The sequence below is a fragment of the Lutra lutra genome, chromosome 17 (genome assembly GCF_902655055.1).
Source record: "Lutra lutra chromosome 17, mLutLut1.2, whole genome shotgun sequence".
In the NCBI taxonomy this organism is placed as follows: domain Eukaryota; kingdom Metazoa; phylum Chordata; class Mammalia; order Carnivora; family Mustelidae; genus Lutra; species Lutra lutra.
This window is the reverse complement of record NC_062294.1, coordinates 7,314,198-7,340,486: the sequence shown is the minus strand read 5'-3', so window position 1 is coordinate 7,340,486 and position 26,289 is coordinate 7,314,198. Positions and strand designations below refer to the sequence as shown.

Sequence of the window (26,289 nt, the reverse complement as noted above, 5' to 3'; positions counted from 1 at the left end):
AAATTAAAAAAAAAAAGTCTATGGAATGAATACGATCAGGGATAAGGCCCCACATGAAGAGATCACTATCTAAGTCAGAAACTGTATTTGCCTACAAGCAAAAAAAGTTGATTTCAGTGTTTAAACGGGTAAGAAGTCTGAAGGTGAGCAGATCCAGTCTAATGTCACAATGCCACAATGTGCTTATACTGTTCCGTTCTAGCATCTTTATCATACTCCCTCATGGTCACAAAATGGCTGCTGTGCCTCCGGACATCATGCCCTCATCTAGAGGAAGAAGAGGGGAGTGACCAGCAGTTTTGGCTGAGCCAGGCTTTAGTTGAGAAGGGAAGCCTTTTCTAGGAACTTCTGTCTGCATTTCACTTGACAGAACTGCCTACAAGAGGTGCTGGGAATTTAAATAGAAGAGAGTTAAATAAATAGATGATGAAAGCCAGATACAGTTTCAGCAGGGGCTCGGGGGTGGTGTCTCCCTTCTCGGTCTTTTCAACCAAACTGGGAATCTACTTGGAATGGAGCATTGTTCACCTGCCTCTGAGAGTGATAACTACTATGAAAGAGAAGGTCAGAGGCCTGCGCACAGAGAGATTTGGGCCTGGACAGATGAACTTGCTTTAAGATACACAGCTGGGGCTCCAAGCGGACTCCAGGGGACTTAGAACCTCTCTGTCTTTCTGTCCCCTCCCCGGGCCAGGGCCATGGTATTCTCAGGGCCCAGGGAGAGGGTGGCCTGGGAGGGAGACACAAGCAGACCCTCAATCCCTTGTTCGCCTGTCCTCCAGGCTCTGTCCTGTGAGATCTGTGCGTGTGCTTTCTCAGGGGCCAGGCCAAGCCAGGCCTTGCTGGCACCATGCACCGTCTGGCGGAGAAGTCTCACATCAAACAAATTCAAAGCCTCTCAGCTCTGCACCCTCCTCGTGCCTCGCAGCCAGAGATGGTGGGGATGCTGCTGGGGCCTCCGGGACTCTGACTCATCCCCGAGGGCTGCCAGCACCAAGTCCTGCTGCAAATTCCAGGGGGCAGCCTGTGCTCTCAGGGAGCAAGGGCAGGACAGGGCCAGAGCTGGAGGTATGGAGGACTCTCAGGGCCTCCCCCTCACCCCTGCCGTGGTGGCTCGGGCATGGACCTAGCATCTCTGCCAGCCTTCCCCTGGTTCACAATACTGTTTTATGAGAAAGCAGACGGCGCCCAGAGAGTGGGGGACTGCCTCTCCTGTGACTCATTCCCGGACCCGGCATCAGCAGGAGAGGGGGTGGAGGGTGAAGTCCAGAGCAGCCTTTCCAGCCTTGCCTGGGCTGTGTGTGATCAACCATCAGAACGACGTCGCAGCCTGGCACACGCCCACCTCTGGACATGCACACAGAATGGACACAAATCTGCACGAAGCATCCTTACCTTTATTATATGCAATACCCTGTGCTCTATTTCATTTTATCCTGGTTCATTTGTTCTTTCTTCCCGCCCCCCTTTTTTTTCTTTTTGCAAATGTTGGTTCTGACCCACAGAAATGATGTCAAGAATCCAAGAGGGGGAAACCTGCAGTTAGAATTTCAGCGCCTTAGTACATGGGCTTCGCAAGACAACTGAACTGGGTTTGAACTTGCTGGCGCGTGAACCCAGCCAAGGGACTTAGCCTCTGGCATCCGGCCACTTTTCTTAACCGCTAACACCAGGATCCAAGTTCCTGGCCTTCCTTCTGGACCACAGCATGGCCTCCTGATGGGTCTCCCTATACTGCTTCCTGAAACTCCCCTCCTCACACATTCCATGGGTAGCCTGCAGCGTACTTGTACGTGTGGGCATGCTAGCCCTTGCTCAACGCCTTCATGCTTTCCCTTTGATCTCTCAGTAAAGACAAAGCTCCTACCTTGGCTGAGAAGCCAACAAAGCCTGAGCTTTTGGCTCCTGACCACCTACCTGTTCCATCCCCTACCTCTCCCACCCCACCCCACCTAAATCCTGCCCCTCCCCTCTGCTCCCTCTCCCATCCTCACATCCTCTTCCAACCCATTCTCTGGCTCCAGCCACAGGGATTCCTTCCTGAGGGCCTTGTCGATGTCCTCACTATGCTGCCTCTTGCCACAGGGCATTTGCATGTGCTGCTTCCTCCTTTTTACCTGGTTCACTCTTAACTATGGGTCCTTCAGATCTCAACTCAAAGTCACTTCCTCTTAGAAGCCTTCCCTGACTTCCTAAGCTAAGTCAAACCCTCCAGATATCCCTTCTGGAAGCCATCCCCCACCCCCATAGTGGTTATCAGGGTTGCAGTTTTACACTATCTAGAGAGTCACTGGATTAACCCATTAGACTCCCATTGGACCCCTAGACCCCTTCTCTAAACTGCTGGTCATTAGAATCAACTACAGCCATTTCAAACAGTGCAGAAGCCTGCCTCCCCCAACTCTACCTTAACACCAACCCCATCCCATTCCATCTCAGTCGCTCTGGGTCATGACTGCACATCTGCACTTTGTACCATGGAAAGAGAACCACTGGGCTCGACCTTCAGCTGCATGATGGCAGGGACGAGGCCAGCTTTCCAACCCATTATCAGCCCCAGTGCATAGCTCTGCTTCTATGTTTGTGGAAGGAAGGGAGGGAGAGGATGAAAAGAAGGGAAGGAAGGAGGATGAAGGGGAAAGAGAAGGGAGAAGGAAGGACAGGCAGCTTTCTTAAGGGGGTGCAAGTTCCAACACAAAGAAGCTGTGGCTTTGCTCTTCTCAGTACCAGCCCCTGGAAGATTCCAGGAGGCTGCAGAGGAACGGAGCGGGCTGACACCTTGAGGACCTGTGCTCTTGACATGTCAGTTTGCTGGCCCTGCAGTCCGTTCCAAAGCAGAGAGGGTGCCCCCACAGGGGGCTAGACAGTGCAGATTGGGAGGTGGGGGGTACAGAGCTTGGAGCAGCTGGAGGAGTGGACGGGATTTTGCCTCTGTCTCCCTCTGACCTGACTCTGTGTCAGGTCCTGCCCCACCCCTGTGTGACTGGCAGGGCAGGAGAACACTGCATAGGGACAGAGCCAGTCTCTCAGTGAGGGGTGCTGGGCAGAGAGCATGACAGTCCTTCACGTGACATGCCTTGTCCTTTACCCAGCAAGACACATTTGGGACTTCTGACCTCCAGACCATGGGATGACACATTTGTGGTGTTTGTTACAGCGGCAAGAGACCCCTAACAAACCTCCTCACTGCTCCCGGCTAACAGGTGTCCCAGGTGCCCTCTGCTCCCTTCTGTCTGCTCTCCGTGGGGCGGCCAGCCTGGGCTGTAACATGCGTGTAGCACATCACACCACCTGGGACGTCATAGCCCCAGGGGCATCCACTATACTCAGAACAGAATTCCACCTCTTTATTGTGGGCCAAGAAGCCCTTCAATTCCTAGCCCCTGTTGGTCTCTCTGGGCTCCTCCTCCTTCCTGGGCCCCCCGGCACCCCACTCCTCCAGGCTCTGCTTTGCCCTGGACACCTTTCCGTTCCTTGAGTCATTCAAACTCGTTGCCACCTCAAGGCATTTGCTCTGCTGTTTCTTCTCCAGGAATAGCTGTCATTTTGCCATCAACGGCTTATCCTGAGGTCTTCTCTGACGACACCTTCATGTTGGAGAAGGCCTTCTCACCTTAGCAATTCTCCGTCAGATTCCCCCATTTTGTTTTCCTCCCAGCATTTATCAGGAACTGAAATCTTCTTGTTCAATCAATTCCTTCCTTCCTTCCTTCCTTCCTTCCTTCCTTCCTTGTCTACATTTCTGTGGTCACAGGAAGGGACTTATGTTTTGGCCTCCCCTCTACTTCTCCCAAATTGTCAGCTCCCTGGGAGCTGCTAATTATCTAATTGTTTCTCCCTGCTCTGGCACTCTAACGACGGCCGGGGTGACCAGTACTTAACATCTGTCTGGTCTAATGTCTGAATGAACAAATGACGGGACAAACAGCGCCGTGCTTGGCAGGGAGGTAGTGCTCAGTACAGGTTTATTTAATATTACCCTTATCGTGACGATCACCAGCAGAAAGCTTGTTGCTAATAAGGGAGCCCTGCACACATGGGTGGCACCCTCATTACCTTCATTAGCCCCCTCTAGGGGGAGAGCTAGTTGTGACGGCTTTGAGTTTCAGCAACCCCCAAGAGTCCAGTTGGAAGCCACAGGGGCCTGGGATGGGGCGCAGAAAGTCTGGGCCAGCAGGGACCCAGTCTGGTGGCCAGATGTGAGGGCAGCAACGTCCTCGGGGGAGACGCGTTCTTGCAAGTGCTAAGTCAGAGCGGCGACAAACGCCCAGTCTCAGCACATGGGGACACGGACGCGCAGACACACACACACACATTCAGCCCCACCAGGGCCCTGCCAGGCAGATCCAGCAAATGAGGAGCCTCTGCAGGGTGGATCTGCGGGCTCCTCCCCGGGCGCCGTCTGGAGCGACCCTCCTATCATTAATACCCCATGCAGCTGAGCACATGCTTTTTATTGGGAGGAGTATAAATAAACAGCAACAGGAGCCTTGAAAGAAATGACCCCCAGAGGAAACCCGATCTGCAGGCAATTAGAGCACTTCTGTTCAGGTAATTGCCAGCTGAAACACTGAGCCGGGTGCCAATCCCCAAAAGGCGCTAGCAGGGGCCACCCCAGGCTGATGGCGGCCCCCTGCCCAGCCCCACGCTGGGCTCCCTGCCTTGGTCTGAGGCCCAGGCAAGGGGCACACCCAGCGTTCCAGCCTGAACGACACCTGTGCCATTTTCATTGAATCGGGATGAGTACAACTTGGGCAGGGGTTCTCGCCTAGAGGGTATATGGCGGGGCAGGGGGTGAGGGGTGCGTATTTTACCCTCCAGGAAAGTTAACAAAGTCTGGAGACACATTGGGTTGTTCTAACCTGTGTTTAGGACAGGCCAAGGATGCTGCTAAAAATCCTGCGAGGTAAGGACAGCCCCTACCACCAACAACTGTCAGCTCAGAATGTTCACAGTGCCGAGCCAGACAGACTCTAGGCTGGGGCGAGGGCAAACCTGCAAGGGCAGAAGTTTCTGATGGGCCCCAGACGCCCACTATGGGGCACTTTGTCAAGCGCTTTGTCAAACATAGACCCCAATCACTGAGCTCTAAAAACATCATTATGAGGTTTGGTTACCGTCCTCATTTCACAGATAGGGAAATTGAAACTTCAAGTGGTTTTCCTAAGTTTTTAAGCAACTTGCCCAAGATCTCCTTGCTGGCCAGCACAGACCCAGACCTCAAAGGTGAACTGATACCACAAAGCCGGAGCTTTCGCCTCCAAGCTGGACCGTCAACACAGTCGAACAACCCCTACCCTGTACTAGTCTCTCTCACAGAAGCATCCTCTGAGCCCCACAGGAAGGGGGGGGCGTGCTGGGAAAAGCAGGAACTTTGGCTTCCTATACACCTGAATTCAGTTCCCTGCTCTGCCATTTCACCCGCCATGCAACCTTGGGCATGTTAGCTCATCTCTCTGGGCCTCAGTTTCCTCATCTGTAAGATGGGCTGATAATGTGGCTCACCAGAGGGTTTTTACAATACTGCATGTAATCACCTTTGAGCAGTGCCTAGTTTGGCAAGGACCTCAACAACACAGGAGGAGCTACGTTTACAATTGCCACTAATGACTTTGGAATTCAGAGCCACAGAGGAGCTGATTTTCATTAGAGAAGGGGAGGTAAGCAGAGTGAGCTGATGGTAGAGGGTAGAAAGGAAGAAGACTAAGGAGGTGGTGGGAGCCCGTTGCTATGACTCCCAGGACTCTTACCCCTAACTTTCCTCTGCACTCCTTCCTTTGGGAAAAGTGTTGTATTTTGTTTACTGGTGAAGGTACCATTGATTCTCTGACTCGCCAAATGTCCAAACCTATAAAAATAAAGTTCTAACACTATGAACAGGACTAACCAGGTCTGGAGAGGCAGGCTGAGGTGTGTGCTGTGGGGGAGCATCTGCATAGCTTCCTGGGCCACTCAGCTCTGATCCCCTCCCCCACCCCAGCCTTCTCTCTGGTGGAGAGCAAGAGAACTAACACTTCTTCACAACCTGCTCTGTGCAGGTGCTTTTGACACAGCTCACCCAGTTTTCCCAGAAGTTCCTGTGAAGTTGGCAGAGGTATAGCATACCCATTTCACAACTAGGGAAGCTGAGGCCTGGGGAGGTTTATCAATTTGTCCACAGTTGCACAGCCAGGAAGTGGAGATGTGAACCCTCACATCTAATGCCGGTGACTTTAACCACTTCACTTCAAGACCAGTGTGCTTCTAGGAGATGCCAGTAAGACTGATGGAAGCTTCTCTCTGGCTCCTCTTTATGTCCCTAGAAGCTTCTCCCTAGAAGCTTCTCTCTGGCTCCTCTTTATGTCCCACTGGTATGCTGGGCACAACGAGCACATTTCCCAAGCCCCAGATCAGCCTCCTGGCCTGGAAATACTAGTGTACCCAGAGGGGACTGAAAATCGGGACCTTCTAGAACAGCAGCAAAAAAAAACTTCCTGCAATGGTACTAATGCTCTGTACCTACACTATCCAATATGGTAGCTACAGGTGATGGCGCATTTGAAATGTGGCTAGTGTCGCTGTGGAACTGAGTTTTCCATTTTATTTCATTTTAAATAATTGAATTTTTAAATTTAAATAGTCACGGCGGCAGCAGCTTCCATATTGGACAGTGCAGAGGAAATGTAGGGCTCAGTCTCTGGGCTTTTTGCTAACCACGTGCTTCTCAGAGTTCCCGTCTATAGACATTTCAAGTTTAAGATCCACAGCCCTCAACTTCTCTGGGTGTAGGGGTAAGAAAGCTTCTTGCAGGAGGTGGGTTCATAGAGGACTGCCCCATTTGTGTTTCCAGTCAGTCATAGGTCATTCAGCCAATTCGCATACACAACCGGAGACCCTCCTGTGTTCCAGGCCTGCATTGGCTCTATCCTGGAGGAGCCCAGGGCTAACAGGAGCAGTTACAGGATAATAATCACGATAGTGGTGATGATGAGGGTAGTAATCATGACAAAGGTGGTGATCATGGTGGTGATGATGGTGATGATGTCAGAGGTGATGGTGATGATGTCAGAGGTGATGGTGGTGATGATGGGGGTGATGATGGTGGTGGTGATGATGGTGGTGATGATGGTGGTGATGTTGACAGTGATGGTGATGATGACTAACTAAGGTCAGGACGAAGGAGATGGTGACAAAGGTGATAATGAGGATGACGACAAAAGCAATACAGATGAGGGGAGAATATGGACTTGGAGTCATTTACTGGGTTCAAACCGACACATTCCACCATTTACGAGACCATGGGCATGTCATTTCCCTCCTTTTACCCTCAGCTCTCTCTTTTGAAAAATAAAGTCAATAAAGGTATGTGTCTGTAAAGTGGCTGAGAGCATTAAGTAAAATAGGTACTGTGCATAGCATATTCTGACAATAGGAAGAACGGAATAAATGTTAGTTCTTCTTATTCACTGCCATTTATTCGGGGTACACAGTTTCCCAAGTTAAGTGTCTTACACAATCACAGTCTTCCCATGAACTCTATTCTCATTCCCATTTGACAGATAGGAAAACTGAGACTCAGGGGCGCCTGGGTGGCTCAGTGGGCTGGGGCCTCTGCCTTCGGCTCGGGTCGTGATCTCAGGGTCCTGGGATCGAGTCTGCTCAGCGGAGAGCCTGCTTCCTCCTCTCTCTCTGCCTGCCTCTCTGCCTACTTGAGATCTTTCTCTGTCAAATAAATAAATAAAATCTTTAAAAAATTTAAAAAAAAAAAGAAAACTGAGACTCAGATAAGTTTAGAGGATTTGTCCAGATTCTTTGGGCAAGTGGCAAGTGCTGTGATTTGAGCTCCAGTTTGCATGACTTCAAATCTTTTAAAGTTGCTTAATTGCTACAAATGAGAGACGCTAGCAGCTCTAAACGCGCATGCGGAAAGAGGAAGTATTTGGTGCACCAGCTGTGCAAGCTGGACTGGCCATTTCTCAGACCCTCAGGTGCTTCCCCTGTGGAACAGGACAATTTCAGTCCCTGGATCTTGTACAGATTATATGGAACTGCATGGTGCGGAATAAAGACAGTCCACATAACAAGCGTGGCATGGAGCTGGGACACATGTGACACTATCAGCTCCCATTATCAACCAGCATTAAATCATTTAGCACAAGCCTGGCACACAGCACTCATTATGGATGCTCCTCCCAGGACCTTTACTCCATGCCCCCAGACCCTTTCATGACCAACAGCGCTAACCTCCAAACCCCTTCATCTGAGCGGGACCAAGGAAAGTGTTACTTCCCCGTATGACTTCTGCCTGCCTAGTGAGGCCAGGGTGAGGAGGAAAGCAGCTCCTGGAAGCTATGCCCTGTCTGGCCACTTCGTGCCCCTGCTGCAGGGCCTCCCTGAGGTTGGGGGTGACCCATCACCCTCAATTATCGCCCCAGGAAGTCAGAATGCAGAGCTTCCATGAGAAACCCTGAAATTACTGACAACGGCTGGGGTCGGAAGTGCCAGGGAACGGAGAGGGTATTTATAAACCTAGCGCCGTCTGAGCCCTCGGGAACCTGAGAGGGGAACAGCTTCCCCGCCCCACAGGGAAACCAAAGAGGAAAAACACCAACACGCTCTGAGCTTGGGCTCCAGTCAAAAGCTGCGGAGGGCACATCCAAGTCCCCTTCTAAATTTAGAACATTCGGCCAAACCAGTTCTCCGGCTCACCCAGCATCTCTCCCTTTGGCTGGACCAGGACTTTCTTCTGAAAGCCAGGGACACAGATGGAAGCCCAGATCCCAACCCACTTTGTCTCCATTTTAGGTCCCATCACGCTGTGTGCCAGGACTTCTGGGGCCTTTCTCACACCTGAGACAGCACCGTGCGGCAGGAAGGGATTGGAAGGCAGAGGCCAGAGTTCAGATGCTGGCCCTCGGTGCTGACTCTGACCATCCTGCGATCTCCCCTGTCTCCCTCACTGCATCTCTGTGTGCGCGGACCCTCCGGGCAAGCGAGTTTGCCTGCGAGAGCCTTCATGTCACCATCCCTTCTGAGGGCACGATAGGACTCCCTGGGGAATCTCCCGGTCCCTAAGCTTCAGATTCTCTATCTTTCACAGGGGGAAACACCCCTCAGGAGAATGCTGCCAGGATTAAGTCGATGGGAAGGAGAAAGTACTTAACATGGGGCATGTGGCTAAACCGAGCTAGGAAAGTGGAACCTGAAATACCCCTTCCCTGAGTTCAACAACACATTTATTCAAATATGACCTGTGTGTTCCAGGCTCTATTTTTAGTCTCGGGATAAAAAAAGGGGTGATGGTAATTATAACCAAAAGGGATTTCCCTATCCTGGACCTCTTCTACAACTGAGTGGTATCTGGTCTATTTTTAAATGACTACCGCTATTCTAGTACCACTATCTTCATTAATCATTATAACAATAATCATAATAATAATAGTTAACAGCTATTGAGCACTTACTGTGTATAAACATTGGGTTGAGGGCTTTATATAAATTCTCTTACATAATTTCATTCAATTATTAACAGCTAGTATATACATATACTCTATCTGAGAACCAAGATTCATTTGATGCAACAATAAAAAATATAGAATAGCAATACTAGTACCAGAGCTCTTATTTCCTCCTTTAGTCCTCACATCAGCCCTCTGATAAGCTACTCAACGTCACAGCTGAGCCCACCGGGGGCACGGCACGTGAACTCAAGAACTTGTCCCACTTGGATACTCCATGGGTCAGCCATATATCATCCTTCCTGGCCAGCTCTAGTCTCATCTCTCTATGGGAGGGTCACTGTTGTGCCCCAATCCCACTGCCTGCAGGATGCCTTCTAGGGTCATGTCAATCTGTGCTTCAACTGCTACCTTGACTGGGAAAGTACCTGTCCCCATTTGTCCACATCCTGTTTCCCTGGTTACAAAATACTGCAGCCCTGGGTTCTCAGTGTCTCACCAAGTTTTGACGTGTAGCAACTCCCTAATTTTGTGCTCAGGTTTTATCATAGCTGCCTTGCCTTTGGGAGTCCAGCAGGAAAGAGTTCCTTACACACTGACCTCTGTTCTCAGACCAGGTTCCTTGGTCTAGATTCAGTGTTCCCTCAGAATGGCTCTTTCTCAGAGGCCTCCGGCAAATCACCCCAAGAAGCCACCCCTTCATCCCCTCACCTTGCTCAGATATTTGACTCCTGACAACAGTTCATCCTTCCCGGCTAGGACTTGGCGCGGGAGATAGAGCTATCAGCCGACCACACAGAAGCTCAGATCTTTCGGTTATCTTCTTAGTACTTCATTGGTTTCACAATGACTCATCCACAGCTTCTCTCTGCTATTGTCAGAAACTGGGCATTGTTGAGGCAACTGGTTAGCATTAGAAATGCTTCTGCACTCATGATGATTGTTTGATAAGGGCTCGATGATTGAGACCGCATTTCCTTCACGCACTCATGCCTCCATCAGGAAGGCAAAAGGTTCGTGTGAGGTCACACTCACACCTTCACCTCTTCGGTTCCATGTCCCAACCCTGTGGGATAACTGGAAGCAAGTTGAGGTTCTCAAATATCAGCCAGGAACTCCAAAGCAAGAAGGGCTAGAGTTCCGCACATGTGAAGAATGAAGAAATGCCTCTTGGTGTGAACCAGTCATCCAAACCTGTGAAAACAGCCGACCTCTGAGACCAGCCAACACAGCCATACCAAGATGGCAGCTGGCTGATGAAATGTTCTTGCAGAAAACGACCCAGGCCACTTGGCTCCCAGCCTGTGAATCAGAAGCCCTGGTTGAAATTGCACGTGTCCAGAAATTTGGTGACATCTGGAGTTTCAGTCTTAATCAGGCTGCTTCTGGTATTTCCTTTCCTGGCATTGAGCTGTTTCTGGGTATTTCTCAAACTTGTATATAGGGAATTCCATAGTAAAACCCCTAAACTGAGTCCTGCTAATGCCACAGCTTAAAATCCCATGATCTGCTCATTTGTCTCATGGGCCGAGGCTCAGGTTTTGTTGCAGCTGCTGAAGACTGACCAGAGATGATCAAGGTAGGGTGCCAAGCTGTAACTAGGCAGAGCAATTTCCTTTCAACACCCCTGCCTTCAGACCCAACTCTGCCATGTACCAGGTGTGAACTTGGCAAATCATTTTTCTGGGTTTTTCTCACTTCATCTTAAAAAATGGGGGAAATCATATGAGAAGTAAAGCACACAGAAATCTAATTAAATGCTTAATTACATATTTCTAAAACGTAAGGACGTTTTTAAAAAGTATCAGTATCATTTTCCCTCCAAAAAATTACCAGTAATTTCATAATACTCATAATCTCTCTCACACATACACGCAGACACACACAGACACACACTACTTTTTGTTCAAATCAGGATCTGAAGTAGTCTATTCATGGCGATTGGTAGATAATGCCTTCATGGTTTCCTTCTCTCATTGATATGTTCTTCTTCGAAATTCACTTGGTTACAGAATCCAATGTTGCAACATCCGACATACTACATACGGAAGGCCTGATATACTACAGATGGTCAGCAATGGTGGTGACTGTTTACACACTGTGAACCATCACTATATGACGAATAATTGTTGCTGTTGGTGGCGGTGGTGGGCATATTCCTGAGAATTTGGGGAAGCCTACCATGTCTCAGTTTCTTAACTGAGAAACACAAAGGGTGAGAAAAAATGGCACGTCAGGATTGATTAATGGGATAGGACTCTCCAAGCTGAACTTCCTGATAAAAGAGGACTAGAAGCCACCACAGGACCCCCCCCATCCCATCTACCTGCCACGCCGAGTAAACCCACTCGTTTTCACCTCAAAGAACGGCAGCTCTCTGCCCAAAGGCGAGTACCCAACCCTGGGATACAGAAGCATATTTCGTCTCTGAAACCCAGTCTCTCCTTGGAAAACAAGGCCCAGTGGATGTTGGGCTCTCACTGATCAGGGGGACACCTTCCTTGCCCATGGAGACATTTGAACAAGGGGTAGAAAGCAGTGGGCACTGTCGCCACAGCACCTCGGAGCCACTGGTGGGATTTCCTATATTACAGGCAGAAGTGGGAATATGGGAAGGGGGACAGAGGGCTTCCCTGTGGTAATAAAAATCTGAAAGTGCCTTCTGTGACTAAAGGGCCCCAAAAAGACAACGTCAAATGCTGGCCAGCATGTAGGAGGAATGGAAATTCTCCTTCATAGCTGTGGGAATGCAAAATGATACCGGTGCTTTGGAAGACCGTTTGGCAGTTTCTTACGAAACCAGACATGGTCCTACTATACCATTCAGCAACTGTACTCCTACCTTTCCTCAAGGGAGTTGAAAACTTGTGTCTCTACAAAAACCTGTGTGTGTATGTTTCTATCTATGGAAGCTTTATTGTAATTGTCAAGACTTGGAGGCAACCCAGATGTCCTTCAGTAGGCGAAGGCATAACCTGTGGTACATCCAGACAAGGAAATATTACTCAGCAATAAAAAGAAATTAGCTACCACGTCACAAAGAAATGAATGCTGCTGAATGAAACAAGGCCATTTGAAAAGGCTACAGACTGTAGGGTTCCGAGTCCATGACACTCCAGAAAAGGCACAGATAATAGTAAACTACCACTAACTCAGCGACCCAAATTGATCACGTTATGTTGCCATGGGTCAAGAGTTTGGGCCCAGCAGAGCTGTGCTCTTAGCTCAAGGTCTCACAAGGCTGAAATCAAGGTGTCCACTGGGGCTCAGGTCTCATCTGAGGCTCGAGTCCTCTTTCATTCTCAATCAGTGTGTTGGCAGAACTTGGTGCCTTGTGCCAGTAAGACAAAGGTTCCTGTTTTCCCACTGAGAGCCACTGACTGGTGGCTGATACCAGCTCCTAGCGACCTTCTGCCACTTCCTGACTTCCAAATGGAACTCTCTCCATTTGGTCCTCCTAGGCCAACAGGACAAAATGTGCTTTGAATCTCTCACTTTCTCCATCTCTGACCTCTAGTCCCATAAAGGTTCACCTGATTGGGGCAGGCCCACCCACACTGAAGAACAGGGCATGACCATCAGGGAGTGGGAACTTTGAGGCCATCTTTGAAACCACGACCCCAAATCATGAGGCAGCCTCCTTAAACTAAACAGCCTTGGTCTCCATCTGTCCAAGATACCAAGAACAACCAAAGATGAGAAAATTATTTATTTTTACATACCTAGGATCAAAGCAGAAATACTTTATTTAGAAAAAAGAAAGAGCTGCAAAAAAAATATTTTTTTTGTTTAGATAAAACAAGTATTTTTTTCTTCCTCCTATAAGTAAGGAAATACGCACCAGGAAGATTTAGTTTTATTTACTCAAATTTAATTGAGTACCTACCGTTTGCAGAAAATAAAAGTATCAGTAAGGTATATTTTCCCGCCCTCAAGGAGGAAACTAAATGGAGAATCTCATTCATTCATGTACCTGTTATTTCATTCATTTATTCATTCAATGAACACTATCTTGGCTTTTTCTCTGTGTGAGGCACAAAAGAACTGGAAATCCCAAACTGGTGTCTGCCCTCAAGTAAACTCCCAGTGTAAAAACAAAATTTTGAGTCGTAATATCCTTTAATATTTTCCAATACCGGTATCAAGTCTGACAGTTTGAGTACAGTACACAAACAGCAGAACGTGGGTAGCGTGGGACAAAAGAAAGAACAAAAACCTTGAAATCTAAACCCAAAAGGATGGTGTTAATGTCCCCAGCGAGGGAACAGGTGGACACAATGTGCCTCTGGATAGGACGCACTGGGAGAGACAGAACACCACTTCTGTGATTGTTCTTGCTAAAATTGCATAGCCTGCATTTAATAATGCGGAAATATGAAACCAACCCAAATCTAGGGGCATCCTACAAAATATAACAAGCCTGTTATACTCTCTTCAAAGTGTCAAGGTCAAGAAAATCTCAGAAAGGAGAAGGAATGGTTCCAGATTTAAAGGAGACAAAGGGAAAGTAAATACAACATGTGATCCTGGACTGGATTCTGGACCAGAAAAAGGACATTCATGGGACAACAGGTAAATTCTAAATCATTGGATCATGATATTGCTATTAATGTTAATATCCTGATTTTTATGCTTGTACCATGCTTATGTAAGATGTGATCCTTTGGCGGACCTAGGTGAAGGGGAGGTGAGATATTGGAGGGTACCATTTTTTTCAACCTTTGTGTTAAGTCTGGAATTATTTCAGAATGAAAAGACAAACAGACAAACAAGTAAGATGGAATTCCTGTTCGCCACTTACCACTGTGTGTCCTTGGGCAAGTCACTTTTCCCCTCTGAGCCCGTTTTCTCTCCTACTACATGGAGGCATTAAAAGAGATAGGACATGAAAATACCTTATAAATAAGGAACTAGCCTAACCTAAGTACACAGTATTCAACAGCAGGTCAGGATGCTATTTCTGAATCCTTAACAAAACAAAACAAAATCTATAAGTACCTGAAGCCAAGAAGAGCTGTGTCATCACCCAATGTCACATGGTAACGGAGGGAGAATTTGAACCTGGCTCTATGGGATTCCAAATGCCATGCTCTTCCTGCCACCTGGACCTGTTGCTGGGATGAACAATGGACAGTTTATGGCTCTGGGAGGAGGAGAAGAAGGAGAGAGGCTCTGCCATCAAACAGGAAATGTGGGCAAGGGTAGACACCATCTAAAAGACAACCGCAGGCCTTCGGCAGGGGGGAAAAAAACCCAAAAAACAAAAAACAAAAAAACAAAAAAAACAAGCACAGATCTATTCCTCCAGAAACTGGCCCACAACATCTGAGTTTTCTCCCCTTTCTCAGTCACTGCTTGCTACTATCGAAGGGGCTAGGAGAGCAGCTCACATGCCTCTCTTTGAAAGTGAGTGTGTGTGTGTGTGTGTGAGCAGGTGGCACCCTGGGATACCAAATGTGCCACGAGGCTAGGACCCACTAGGTCCCCTGTCATCTGGAGACAGCTCACTTGCCATCTGTCCTGGCAAAGCCTAGGGCTCTGTGTCTGAGAGTAAGTGGAAAATTGCAAGGACCAGCCTTCCTCACCCTCACCCAACGGGCATGGCCCCAACTGCTGGAGTAGATCTTATGTGTGTGTTCCTCCGCACACAGGGGCTGAACCTGTGGACCCCGACCATCCTATAGCCTCAGATCATTTCTAAGGCCCTTAATCCAGGAGGTTATTAAGTTACAACCCCCAAATCACCATCTGGCTTGTGGATTTCCCATGTGAGTGGGGTCTCCTGGCACTTCTCAAATGACACAGCTTGGATGTCAGTCTCTGATAAGTCCTAGGGACCTTCTCTGCCTCCCAGTTGGCCCTTACCCCCTCCCCCATTCTTAACCAGGTTTTCATTGCTTTTATGGGAAAGGGGATGTCAGGGAATCAACATTTAGGGCAGCCACCTGCTCCCTTCTTCCAGACACCTTCTGCTCTTAGCCCACATAGGCCTCAGGATAACCTGTGGTGGGAGTTACTGTGTCCACTGTACAGATGAGGTCATCAAGACTTGACATTCATTGAAACCACTTGAGACATTTCAATCTCAAGGTTGTCTGACTTCAAATCACACTTTCCACCACGGCCGGAGAGTCTCTACCATTCTTGCCTTCGATCTCTGCAGTTGCTTCTCAGCAAAATCTCCCCACATTTCTTACAAACGGACAGTCCTAGAGGAGAAATTATAGATTCACGCACACACGGCTGCTTCCCACCCACCTGGTACCCTGGATGGCCCACTCCCCATCCTTGGGCAAGATGGCAGTTGTCCTGTGAAAGTGCCCAGAGTCTGCCGCCTGCCCTCCCTCCTGGATCTCCCACAGTGGCTCTGTTCCTGGGTGCTGGCTCTAGGCCAGCCACTCCAGCTTGGTGCCCCATTCAGGCTTGTCCCCTCCCAGATGCTGACTTCTCCACTTGGCTCCATGCCTGAAGGGCTCTCATTCCACCCCAGCTTAGGAAGGCTCCCAGTCCCTCTCTGGTCCAACGCCACCATATCTGCCTTTCCAGGACGGAATCTGCAAGACAGAGAAGTGCAGGCCTCCCTGGAAACCTCAGAATCCAAGAGCTTTTGATGGGGTCGCTCTGTGAAATCCCGGAGGGAAGGTGTCCCGGGTCTTACATGGGCTCGCATTTCATCCTCACGACCCTGAGAGAGGCAGTGCAAGTCCCACATGGAGACAAGGACACAGGGGCCAGCCAGAGGAGGACGTGCCAGGTGTCACTACCAGGGAGTTTCTCTGGGGACAGAACTCCGTTTGGCTACCAGCAGAGACACGTTCTCATCGGAGAGACCAGGACTTGACCCATCCTGCCCAGCTTTCTCCTGGGCCGGGGCCAGGGCCAGGGCCAGCAGATGCTCGCACCACACACATCTGCACTGAGTCCCCTGACTGGTGTCCCCAGCCTCATGGCATGGCAGTGCACAAAATAAGTACTAATATGGCTATTACTGATTGGGCAGTGATGTTGTGCCAGCAGTGGTCCTAAGGACAGGTGTGTATGGGGGGGTATGTATGTAGGGGTCTACTCACCCTACTCACCTAATCTCATATTTTAAATAAATCTAACACACATATAATCTCACGCATATACATAAAGTTCATTTCCTCACTACAGAGTGACTATGTACCAACAGCTTTTCAGAACATTTTATATTTAGATAAAATCTTATTTATGTAGGTACATAATCTCATTTATATTTTTCATATATTTGTGTAAATCTTTTATATATAGAAGTCACATATGTATATATAGATAACATTAAATCATTTGTGTCTATCTGCCAACAACTGTCCTAAAAATTATATATAATGATATTTCACTTATATAAATCTTATATATATAAAAATCTTGCCTATATATAAGAATCTCATTTAATTGTTAGTGACTATATGTTAGCAAGTGTTGTAAATACTATATATATAATTTCATTTATATATAAATCTCATTATGCAAATCTCATGTAATCATTAAAAAGGATATGTGCCAACAACTGTTTTAAATATTATATATACAATGTAATTTTATATATTAATGTCATTTATATATTTAAATAAATCTCATAGATATAAAATCTCATATATAACACAAACATGTGTGTGTGAATGGCATTTAATCATTTTTAAAAACCCTATGAGACAGGCACAACAGTAATCCTCAAAGACTGAGCAAGGTCAAACACCTGTGCATATGATACCACGTCTCAGCAGAGCTCCTGGGACCCCCACTCAGACCTGCTCTCCCAAAGCCCAGAGCTCTACCTGCCTCAGTCAGGGGCAATTCCAGCTTTCAGTGGTTCATGCCCCATGATCCCAGACTTGCCCTTGACTCTGCCCTCTAACTCCACAACCAACCAACAGCAAATCGTGGTCTGCCTTTGAAAGCAGCTCAGGACACCTTCACCACCTCCACTGCCCCATCCAGTTCAAGCCTTCATTGAGAGAGAAGCTGGACAATTGCAAGTCTCCTACTGGCCTCCTTGCCCTCAGCCCACTTTTGCCTATTGTCCTAGAGCAAATCTGTTAACACACAAGTCAGTCCAGGTCATCCTTTCCGGATCCTCCTGGGGCTCCCACCTCACTTACAGGGAAAGCTTGGGCCTTATCACAACTCATAAGTCCCTATGGCATATGCTTCCCACACACAGACTCCCCAACATGTTGAAATCACTTACAAGAGCCTGAATAGTTTCTAGGTGTGATACATCTAACATCTATCAAGAAGGGTTTGTAAGGGTTTCTTTGGAATTCTACCCACCATGATACACACATACACACAGACACAGACACACAGACACACAGACACACACCAGGAAAATAAATGAAGAGGGCTCCCCTTTCATCTGAAATGAAATGGGGCTTCAGTGGGAGTTTATATGTACTCTTAAAGCTTAGGGGATGCAGTGGACTGGCACCATTTGGTCCTCGTACAACCCTTCCTGCTCCCCACCAATACAACCAGAAAAGACAGTGAGGCTCGCCAAGAACAAGGGGAAGCTTAACCCTGAATGAAGTAAAAAACATTGACTAACTGGGACATGGCCATTTTTTAAATTATCTTTTTAAATTCAAGTATGGTTGACATAGAATACTGTATTTGTTTCGGGTGTGAAACATAATGATTCCACAGTTACGTTCATTACACAATGCTCACCATGACAAGACCAGTTACCATCTGCCACCACAAGTCATTACAATACCGTGGATGACATGCCCTGTGCTAGAACTTTCATCCCTGTGATTTTTTTTTTTTTTTTTAGTTTTTTAGACAGAGAATGCGCATGAGCATGGGAGGCATGGGAGCATGCCTAGAGGGAGAGGGAGATAGAAAATCCCAAGCAGGCTCCACCCCTGACACAGAGCCTGATGTGGGGCTCGAACTCATGACCCTGAGATCATGAATTGAGCCCAAATCCAGAGTCAAATGCTTCACCAAAAGAGCCACTCAGGTGCCCCAATTTATTTATTTTATAAGTTTTTACCTCTTAATTTCCTTCCCCTATTTTTACCCATCCCCCACCCCCATAATTATTGAGTTGAAACTGTGTGTGCGACTTTAAGGAACAATTATTTACCAGAAAGTTCCTACTTGTGTTTTCATCTTGGATTAGGACTAGCCCATTAACCAGACTTATGGGATAGTAAGAAAAAAAATAAAGTTCCTTTTGGGATTACACTCTGTTCCTGCTTACTCACTACACTGGTGAATCATTTAATTGTTGCTACTGATGTCGGACCAGATGTGAGTCCCAGCCCCATCTCTGTTCTTTATTTCCTCTCACTGTTGGTGAAGGGGCTCTTGAGCAGAATGTCCCCTCAAAGTCTGCCTGTGAGGGGCGGTCCAAGGAACAAGGTTTGTCTTATACGCGTCAAACTAGGAACATTCAAAAAGCCTCGATCGGGCTGCTGGAAGGACAAGAGGCAGTTAGAAGTAAAGGACTCTCCAGGTGTGACCTTGACCACTTGGGATGGAGTCAGGACCTTTCAGAAAGGGCAAAGAGGTGCACAAAGCAACAATGGGGACGATGATGACACCAGAAACAGAAAGAGAAAGGGCGGGAAGGCCGGCAGAGGGAAGATCCTGGTCTCCAGCCGAGGCTGGCTGGCCCACAGGGACCGCAAGGTGACCCAAGGGAAAATGAGCAATTCCTAGTGCTCCCCCTTCTCCACTCTGAGGCGTTCACAGTCGGGCAGGAAGGTGTTCCCTCTGGTGCTGCACTGGGGACGATCTGAGAATCACGGCAGGATTACCTGACTTTCCCACATTCCTAGACCCAGAGCCCCTTTGAGAGAGGGACTATCTGAGTAACCTCTGCCTGTTAGCACCTGAGCAGGCTCTGAGACAGAACAGGAGGCTCAATACTGCTGCTGGATAGACAGACAGATGTTGACCTTGTGCAAATCCCTTTCCCAGAATCCTGTTGCCATGAACCCCCAAAAAACTTCTTCCCTCTAATGTCGCTGGAGCCAGGCCTTGGAAGCCAGAGGCCCCCCTCCGTGTGTCTCTCCTAAGAGCCATGTTGTGATGATCGAAGCAACAAGATCCTGTGTGTGAAAGGCTTTTACACAATTCCACAGTGACAAATATTGTGGTTAGCCACATATGGCAGCCAGGGTCATGCAAGGTCAAGCTCTACGGGGGGGGTTGTCTTTGGTGAGGAGGCAGCCCTGTGCAAGTAACCTTCCATCTGTACCAGGGAAGGGATGAATGCTTATACCGACCCCCCTGAAAAATAATTCCCTGAGTGCCCCCATTCTACAGTCCTCTGGGGTCATGCTCTTGTCGCACGGTAGCGACCAGCCCAAATCCCTGAAGCCTCAAGTCACGAACCCAGACACCACCTAGACCCAACAACCCCCTGGGGGCCCAGAAGCTTCTCTGTTCAGAAACCACAGGTTTGTGACTTTTATGGACACAAGCAAATGCAGATGAAGTTTCAACCTTTTTATTCAAAGCAGCTTCTCACAATGTATAAATACTGCATATTAGCACACATGAAAAATACAACTTCTAAGGCACCCAGAAATGTGTTCATACACGTTACAGGACCATTCACAAAGAGAGTGTACGATTTGCTCTAGACAGTCAGCATTTGATAAGTCAGAAGATTATTATCCCTCAGTACTGCACCCAGTCTCAGGAAATATTTACAACGTGGTGAGAAAGGGTCAGCTGTACCTGCTTTTATGATTCTATGAAGTACTCATACTTACAAATATTCAGAACTAGTTAAAGACTCTCCCATGATAACCTGGCAAAAGAAAAAGAGTAGCCTAATTTGCAAAGGTCTCCTTGGATTTTGGTGTTTGTGCAACACCCACGATCAAATCCACACACTCCCAGGGTGGGCTGGGTAAGTTTTTGGTAGCCTGCTTCATTATCAGAAGTTTGGTAATAAGCCTTACCACTGGAACACCACTGCTTCAGCATCAATCATTTCTCAACCAGTTAACAGATGGGTGGTTTCATCATGAATGAAAAATAGAGCATCCCTTGGTGTGAGAATTGAGGGAAATTCTTCTCATGCCAAACAGGAATTGGAATGGGTCCATGAAGAACAAAAGGAGGTGGGAATTTAGCAACTGGGGGGTGCTGCTCCGTGTAGACACGTTGTTAAAAACTCACACAGGTCCTACTCAGATGGAACAGTGTACACGGGTCAGATCATCTGGAAGGCGGGCAGACCTCCACCTTTTCTGATGTGGTCAAAGGCTGGGAGTGCACAGCAGAAACCCCCACCTGAGAGAGCAACTTTCAGTGGGAGTAACTCATCTTTCAGAGCCTTCTCAAGGTGGTAACAAATCTGTCTGCATGGCCAGCCAGGCTGGTGGAAGTGAGCAGCTTCTCTGGGCCTTAAAGCAATGCACACCTCGGGCTGGATGAGCCCACCGTCTATGAAACACGTGCTTTGTTGGATTAATGGAATTCTTTGGTCCTTGGTTTTATGAAAGGCAATATTTTCACAATCCTGTCAACATGGACATCAGTGAATTACTTCCAGCTGGGACTAATGGCACAGGGACAAACTTAAAACCAGATGGAACACTCTATACCCTCCCAACTTCCCGGAGTCCCCTGAACGAGCGAGCACCAGCATCAGCTCAGGTGCTGGGCCACTGAGGCATGGTCAGCCTGGACAGACACTAGCGGAGGTTTCAGACCAGACCTCAGTTCTTTGGGCTGCGCACACACTGCAGACCTGGGAAGCCAATCTCCACCCTGTCAGTAGACTTTACTTACTAGAGATGCACTCAGATAACCTGACATTAGCCACACGACAGCCCTGGTCTCCAGTCATCTTGAAAGCAATAGGAAGGAGAATCAGCTGGTAGCTAGGGAAGTGTGGCCAACTGAAAGGAATCATAATTTTTTTTTTAAATCTAAGTCCAAACCCTAGCTGGTTTTATTAGATCCCAGACACAGCGGATGCACCACCAACGAGCCCCGAGACTTAGACTCACTACAACAGCCCTGGGTGAACGGCCTCAGCTGACGTGATGTTCTTCATCTAGTCTGCCTTTGCCCTGCTAAACTCAGGTTTAAGTATGGCTTCACACACATAGTTCATTGATAAGACACTCAGGACACATGGGAATGCTGATTACGTAACTGAAATTGACTTCAGATTGTCTACACAGTTAAGACTCACACGTAAACTTTGTTAACACCTCTCAAGGAGTGCTGACCTCAGCCAGGCTGGCCGGTTCCAGGTCATCCACGAGGGACCCGGGGTCAACCACCAAGGTCAGGAGCAGGAAATGCCATTTGTTCAGAACAAATGGTGGACCAGCAGCCCTCCCTGTGGCCATGTCTAAACCATGCGAATAGTACAAAGAGGGCTCCAGAAAACCTGCCCTTGGTCCATTCATATGGCCAAAGACAATCACCAAGCTGCCTACCTGGCTCCTGCTGCCATCAGCTCAACCAAACTCTTCACATCAGCCATGACCTACAGACTGCATTGAGTCCGTCAACACAGCTTATGTTGCTTGGAAGAAACAACAACCCGTATTACCTTTTTTTTTTTTTTTTTTTTTTTTTTTTTTTTTTGCAACAAGCTTAAGGCTCTGTTCACAGACTCTATCAACTGCCACACAGTGAGACTTCATGGGGAGGTCCTCAGCTACATACGTAGTTGCAAGGGTTGGAAATTTTACTGATCCTAATGGTAAGGCTTATCCACAAATTCAATACATTTTCAAATGATACTTCAAACTCAATTACTCTGACAAAAAGAAAATTAACTTGCTCTCCAACCACGTAAGATCAGTAGATTCTAATGAAAAAATAAAATAAATCCCATTGGCAACAAACCAGTATGCTATTTTTTGAAAGAACAAGTGATGTTAATGGAAAAGATTGCCCAAAACGCATATCCTAACTTACCACAGAAATATAAAACTTTATATTCTGAAAATATATACTGTATTAAAGTCTGTAAGCATTTCAACCAAAATTTGCAGAAATAACTGAGCAACACTTGTCTACAACAAAAATATACATGCAAGACAACCCCCAAATGGTTTCCCTTAAATATCTACAAAGGCAAAGTGTAGATTTTTAAAGATTATACAAAACCATTTACAGAGAATAAAATAAAATACTTAAGAAATCTCATTTAGAGTCTTAAATACTGTGTGTATTAGTAGGAGCATCTAAACTAATATGTACAACAGATCTAAGTGTCTGAATACAGAAACACAGAAGAGAAGCAATTCTGCATTTTAAATATTCACTTAGGAAGATTTGAAGATGTTTCTATTTGTTTCTCTTAAAAAAATTTCCACAGAAACTAGATTGGAAAATTGCATGAAAGGGACTCAATTTCAAATTAAAAAAAGTTTACAAAATCTTTTAAACCAACAATTAATGGGAAATGCAATTCAGCATTCAGTCAAGGCTTTTTTCAATGTGGGTATTCAGAGCTGCAGTTGCATTGATCAGAGTCCATTTTGATCATTATTTTTCCATCCTGATACTAAACTTCATATGGAAGAAACATCATCATGCTTCAAAGAGAACATTTCCTAGTTTAATCTATAATGAACAAGTAGAACATTTTAAATCAGTTCTCTACTACCTTCTCAGAGCTGTCCGATTCCATTCTCAGAGGGTAATTCTTGATGGTCTTTGCCCACAGACATTATTTAAAAGCAGGAAGGAACATGTGGGTACATCATCATTTGTGTGTGTGGTTTCCGAATGGGGGGTAGCTCTGACCACCTTGGTAAAGTTTGCAGGGTCCTCTTGGAACGGGGCTGCTAACTCCATTGGCCCCATCACAGGACACTGGGTGTTAATCACCCAGGGCTAGAGCAGGGTGGTGGGAGGGAGTCTAATGCGGGGTTTGCAGGACAGCAAAGAGCGGGTTACTTACAAGGTTCCTCCACTGAGGAAGTACCCTCACTTCCCACCCACAGCGGTTCTTCCAACCCCAAGGTGAATTCTGGGCTTGGGCTGCCAAGACTAGGCAGTTCCTCAAAGCCCTGCCCAGGCTCTGGGAAGGGACAGACATAGGGTGGGCTGGAGACAAGACAGAGTGAAGAGAAGGGAGAAGGGATCCTATGGGTGGAGAGAAGGCGCTGTGACGAAAGACAAAAAGTGAAAGCCTGAGCCCCCTGTCTTGAGAAAGCTCTTAGGGTAAACCCGGACGCATCCACAGGTCTGGCATTTTCCATCCCAGGTTGGTTTGCTAAAAGTTACCTGGATTTCATCTCCAAACTATCAAGCAACTATCCAGAAAGTAGAGAACTCAGTGATGCAATCTACCCGGCAGCAAGCAGATTTAACCTACTTTTGTCCAATTTGTGGAACATCCTCCTTGAACTGACTGTGTAGAAACAACCAAAACACAGACCGTCTTTCAAAACACCTCCTGTTATAACCAGAACCTACAAATTAATAGCAGGAATTCTACCCTCGTAACGGTTTCATGTTCTTACCCTATCATTGGAGATCCTTCCAATGGGGAAGGATCATAAGGAGAGGGGCTTTCTAGAGAGAGAACCAAGGCCGTTGTAGGGATCGTACCCAGATGAAGGTCACATTTCACTGTCTACAGGATCATGTCTCCAGCCTTACTGTAGACACTCAACCCACTCTTCTAACACAGGGCAGATGGAAAACTGTGGCAACAGCCTCCCTGTTCTCAGCTGGCCTCCCCTCCCCCCGACCATGCCCAGCGTTCCCTGCTCCACTCACTGTCTCCAATAAGGGCCAAGACAGGCTGGCGACCACACAGGGAAGGAGAAGAGGGAGGCAGGCAAGGAGGCCTCTGAGAATACTCAGGGGCTGCGATGGACATGGAACGATCCCACCACTCTTAGGATCTGCTGACCCCCAGGAGGGTCGAGCCTCATGCAGAACACGCTCCTGTCATTCCTCTGCTCCAAACCCGAGGTCTACCTTTCTCTTCATCAACTCAAACCATCAAACCAACCCCCACCCCTTCTCTGCCGCTGATTCATGGACTTTGGGATGATGGTCTAAATTCAGATGCTGGGGTCCCCATGCAGCCCAGGGGCCCTGGGACAGGAGACCTCATCCCTGGTTATTTCTCCCTGATGCAAGTAAACGACTAGAAAAAAGATCGTCTGTGCCTCTAGACATGTAATGATTGAGACCTACTGATGGCTCAGCAGAGTGGGAGCTCTTCCCTGACCTCACGTGGAAGGCCAAAACCAGACAAAGCGGTCCACATGGAGGAAATGGACTCTGAAATCCAAGTTCAGACATTTGCCCCAAAGACAAAAGGCTCACGCTAGACAATACGCAATCCCTAGGCAGGACCCATTAGCTCTTCCTGACGTCATGAATTTGGGACTGGGTATATCTCAGCACCATTCAGGTTGGAGGCCCCTTTATTTCCTTCAAGGCGGCAGAGGTGAAGGGAAAACTCTCCCATAATTTCTCCTAAGAATGGGTATTCAATTATTATTGAATAATAAAATGGCTGAGAACCATTTACGCGAGGAGGATCTGGCGCAGAGCTATTCCTTTATCCACAGGGATCCTTCCATTTACATCTCTCCGAATTTTATTTCTGCGTGGTTCATTGCTAGAATGCACCAAACAGCATGAACCTTGTATGGGATTTGGTCCAGGGCAGTATGAAAATAATATCTGTGCCAACGACAGATATCATAATATATAAACAAAAATAAATAAATTAAATAAGTTTGATTAAAGAAAAAAATTTCCTAGTAGTTCATGTTTTTGTAAAACTAGCTTTACATATAATACACATAAATTATCAGAATTTCCACTTACATTGTTTTAAAAATATATATTTAACAAAACATTCCTAAACGTACAATATCTGGGTTTGCAAATCACTCAATTGGGTTTTAAGACCAAGCCCTAAAAGTCACACAGATTTGCATCAGAGAGAAGACTGAGGCTCGCTCTACACAACCGTTTTGCTCGGCAGTCTGGAAATTCCCTAAGTTGATCGTCCCCTGTCACCGGATCTGCACTTAACCAGAGAGAGCCTTATAGCCAAGTCTCCAAAGCAGAGGCACTGTGTAGACACAGCCTGAGTCAGAAGGATGGGGAAAGCTGACCTTCCCCTTCCTGGACCAGGATGGTGCATTTCAGCGAGTGGGGAGAGGACAACAGCGTCTGGCAGAGGCCTGGGAAGATATAGCCCTCGATAGCTCTCTGGCCAGTGCAGGGAGGGGGGTGGGGCGGGGGGGACACGGTGGGGGGGGCCGAGTATGCTGCGTTTCCCATCTGTTATACAAAATCAAACCAATGCGGAGCAACCAAAGGACAGGAGGAAATGGACACAAGAGAGACACCTTGACAAACTCCTTGGCTGGCGCACACCGTGCTCAGATTTGGGAAGCACAGGGCCAGGCTGGAAGTCCGGTGCCCTTGAGCGTTGGGGTGGGTGGGCGGGGCTCTTCAGACTTCATAGATCTTGTCCTGCAGGTAGCTGAACAGGGAGTCCAGGCCCTTGGAGGAGCTCCACAGCTGCTTGAGCATGAGGCATTCTTTCTCATTCACACCTTCCAGCACAGACTTCAGGAAGCTCCGAACGAGGCATTTCGACTCTTCCAACACCTGAAGGGAAACGCATAAGCCTCGTTAGCCGGCACCAGGGGCTCTGCTCCAGAAGAATGGACTTGGCCTAGGAGGCACTAGCTAACCTTCCGACGTCCAAAGCCAGAGGAGGCTGCCTGCTGTCTTCTAGAACTTGCCAGGCCTGTGTCCCCAGCAATGCCAGGAATGGGGTCCAGGCATGCCAAGGGGTTGAGGCCTCGGTCCCTGGCATGGTGGAGTTTTGTCCTGGACCGAAGGGTGACATAAACTC

General features: G+C 47.6%; 1 protein-coding gene across 1 annotated transcript in view; it reads right to left on the bottom strand.

The window, feature by feature from the left end:
- Positions 1-19,904: 19,904 nt before the first annotated feature.
- CDYL2 (chromodomain Y like 2) overlaps positions 19,905-26,289 on the bottom strand; it is a 164,183-nt gene continuing 157,798 nt past the window's right edge. Inside the window, exon 7 of the mRNA XM_047711583.1 lies at positions 19,905-26,039. Within this exon, the coding sequence (XP_047567539.1) occupies positions 25,881-26,039 (159 nt within the window). The 3' untranslated portion in view covers positions 19,905-25,880. The remainder of the gene's footprint in view (positions 26,040-26,289) is intronic.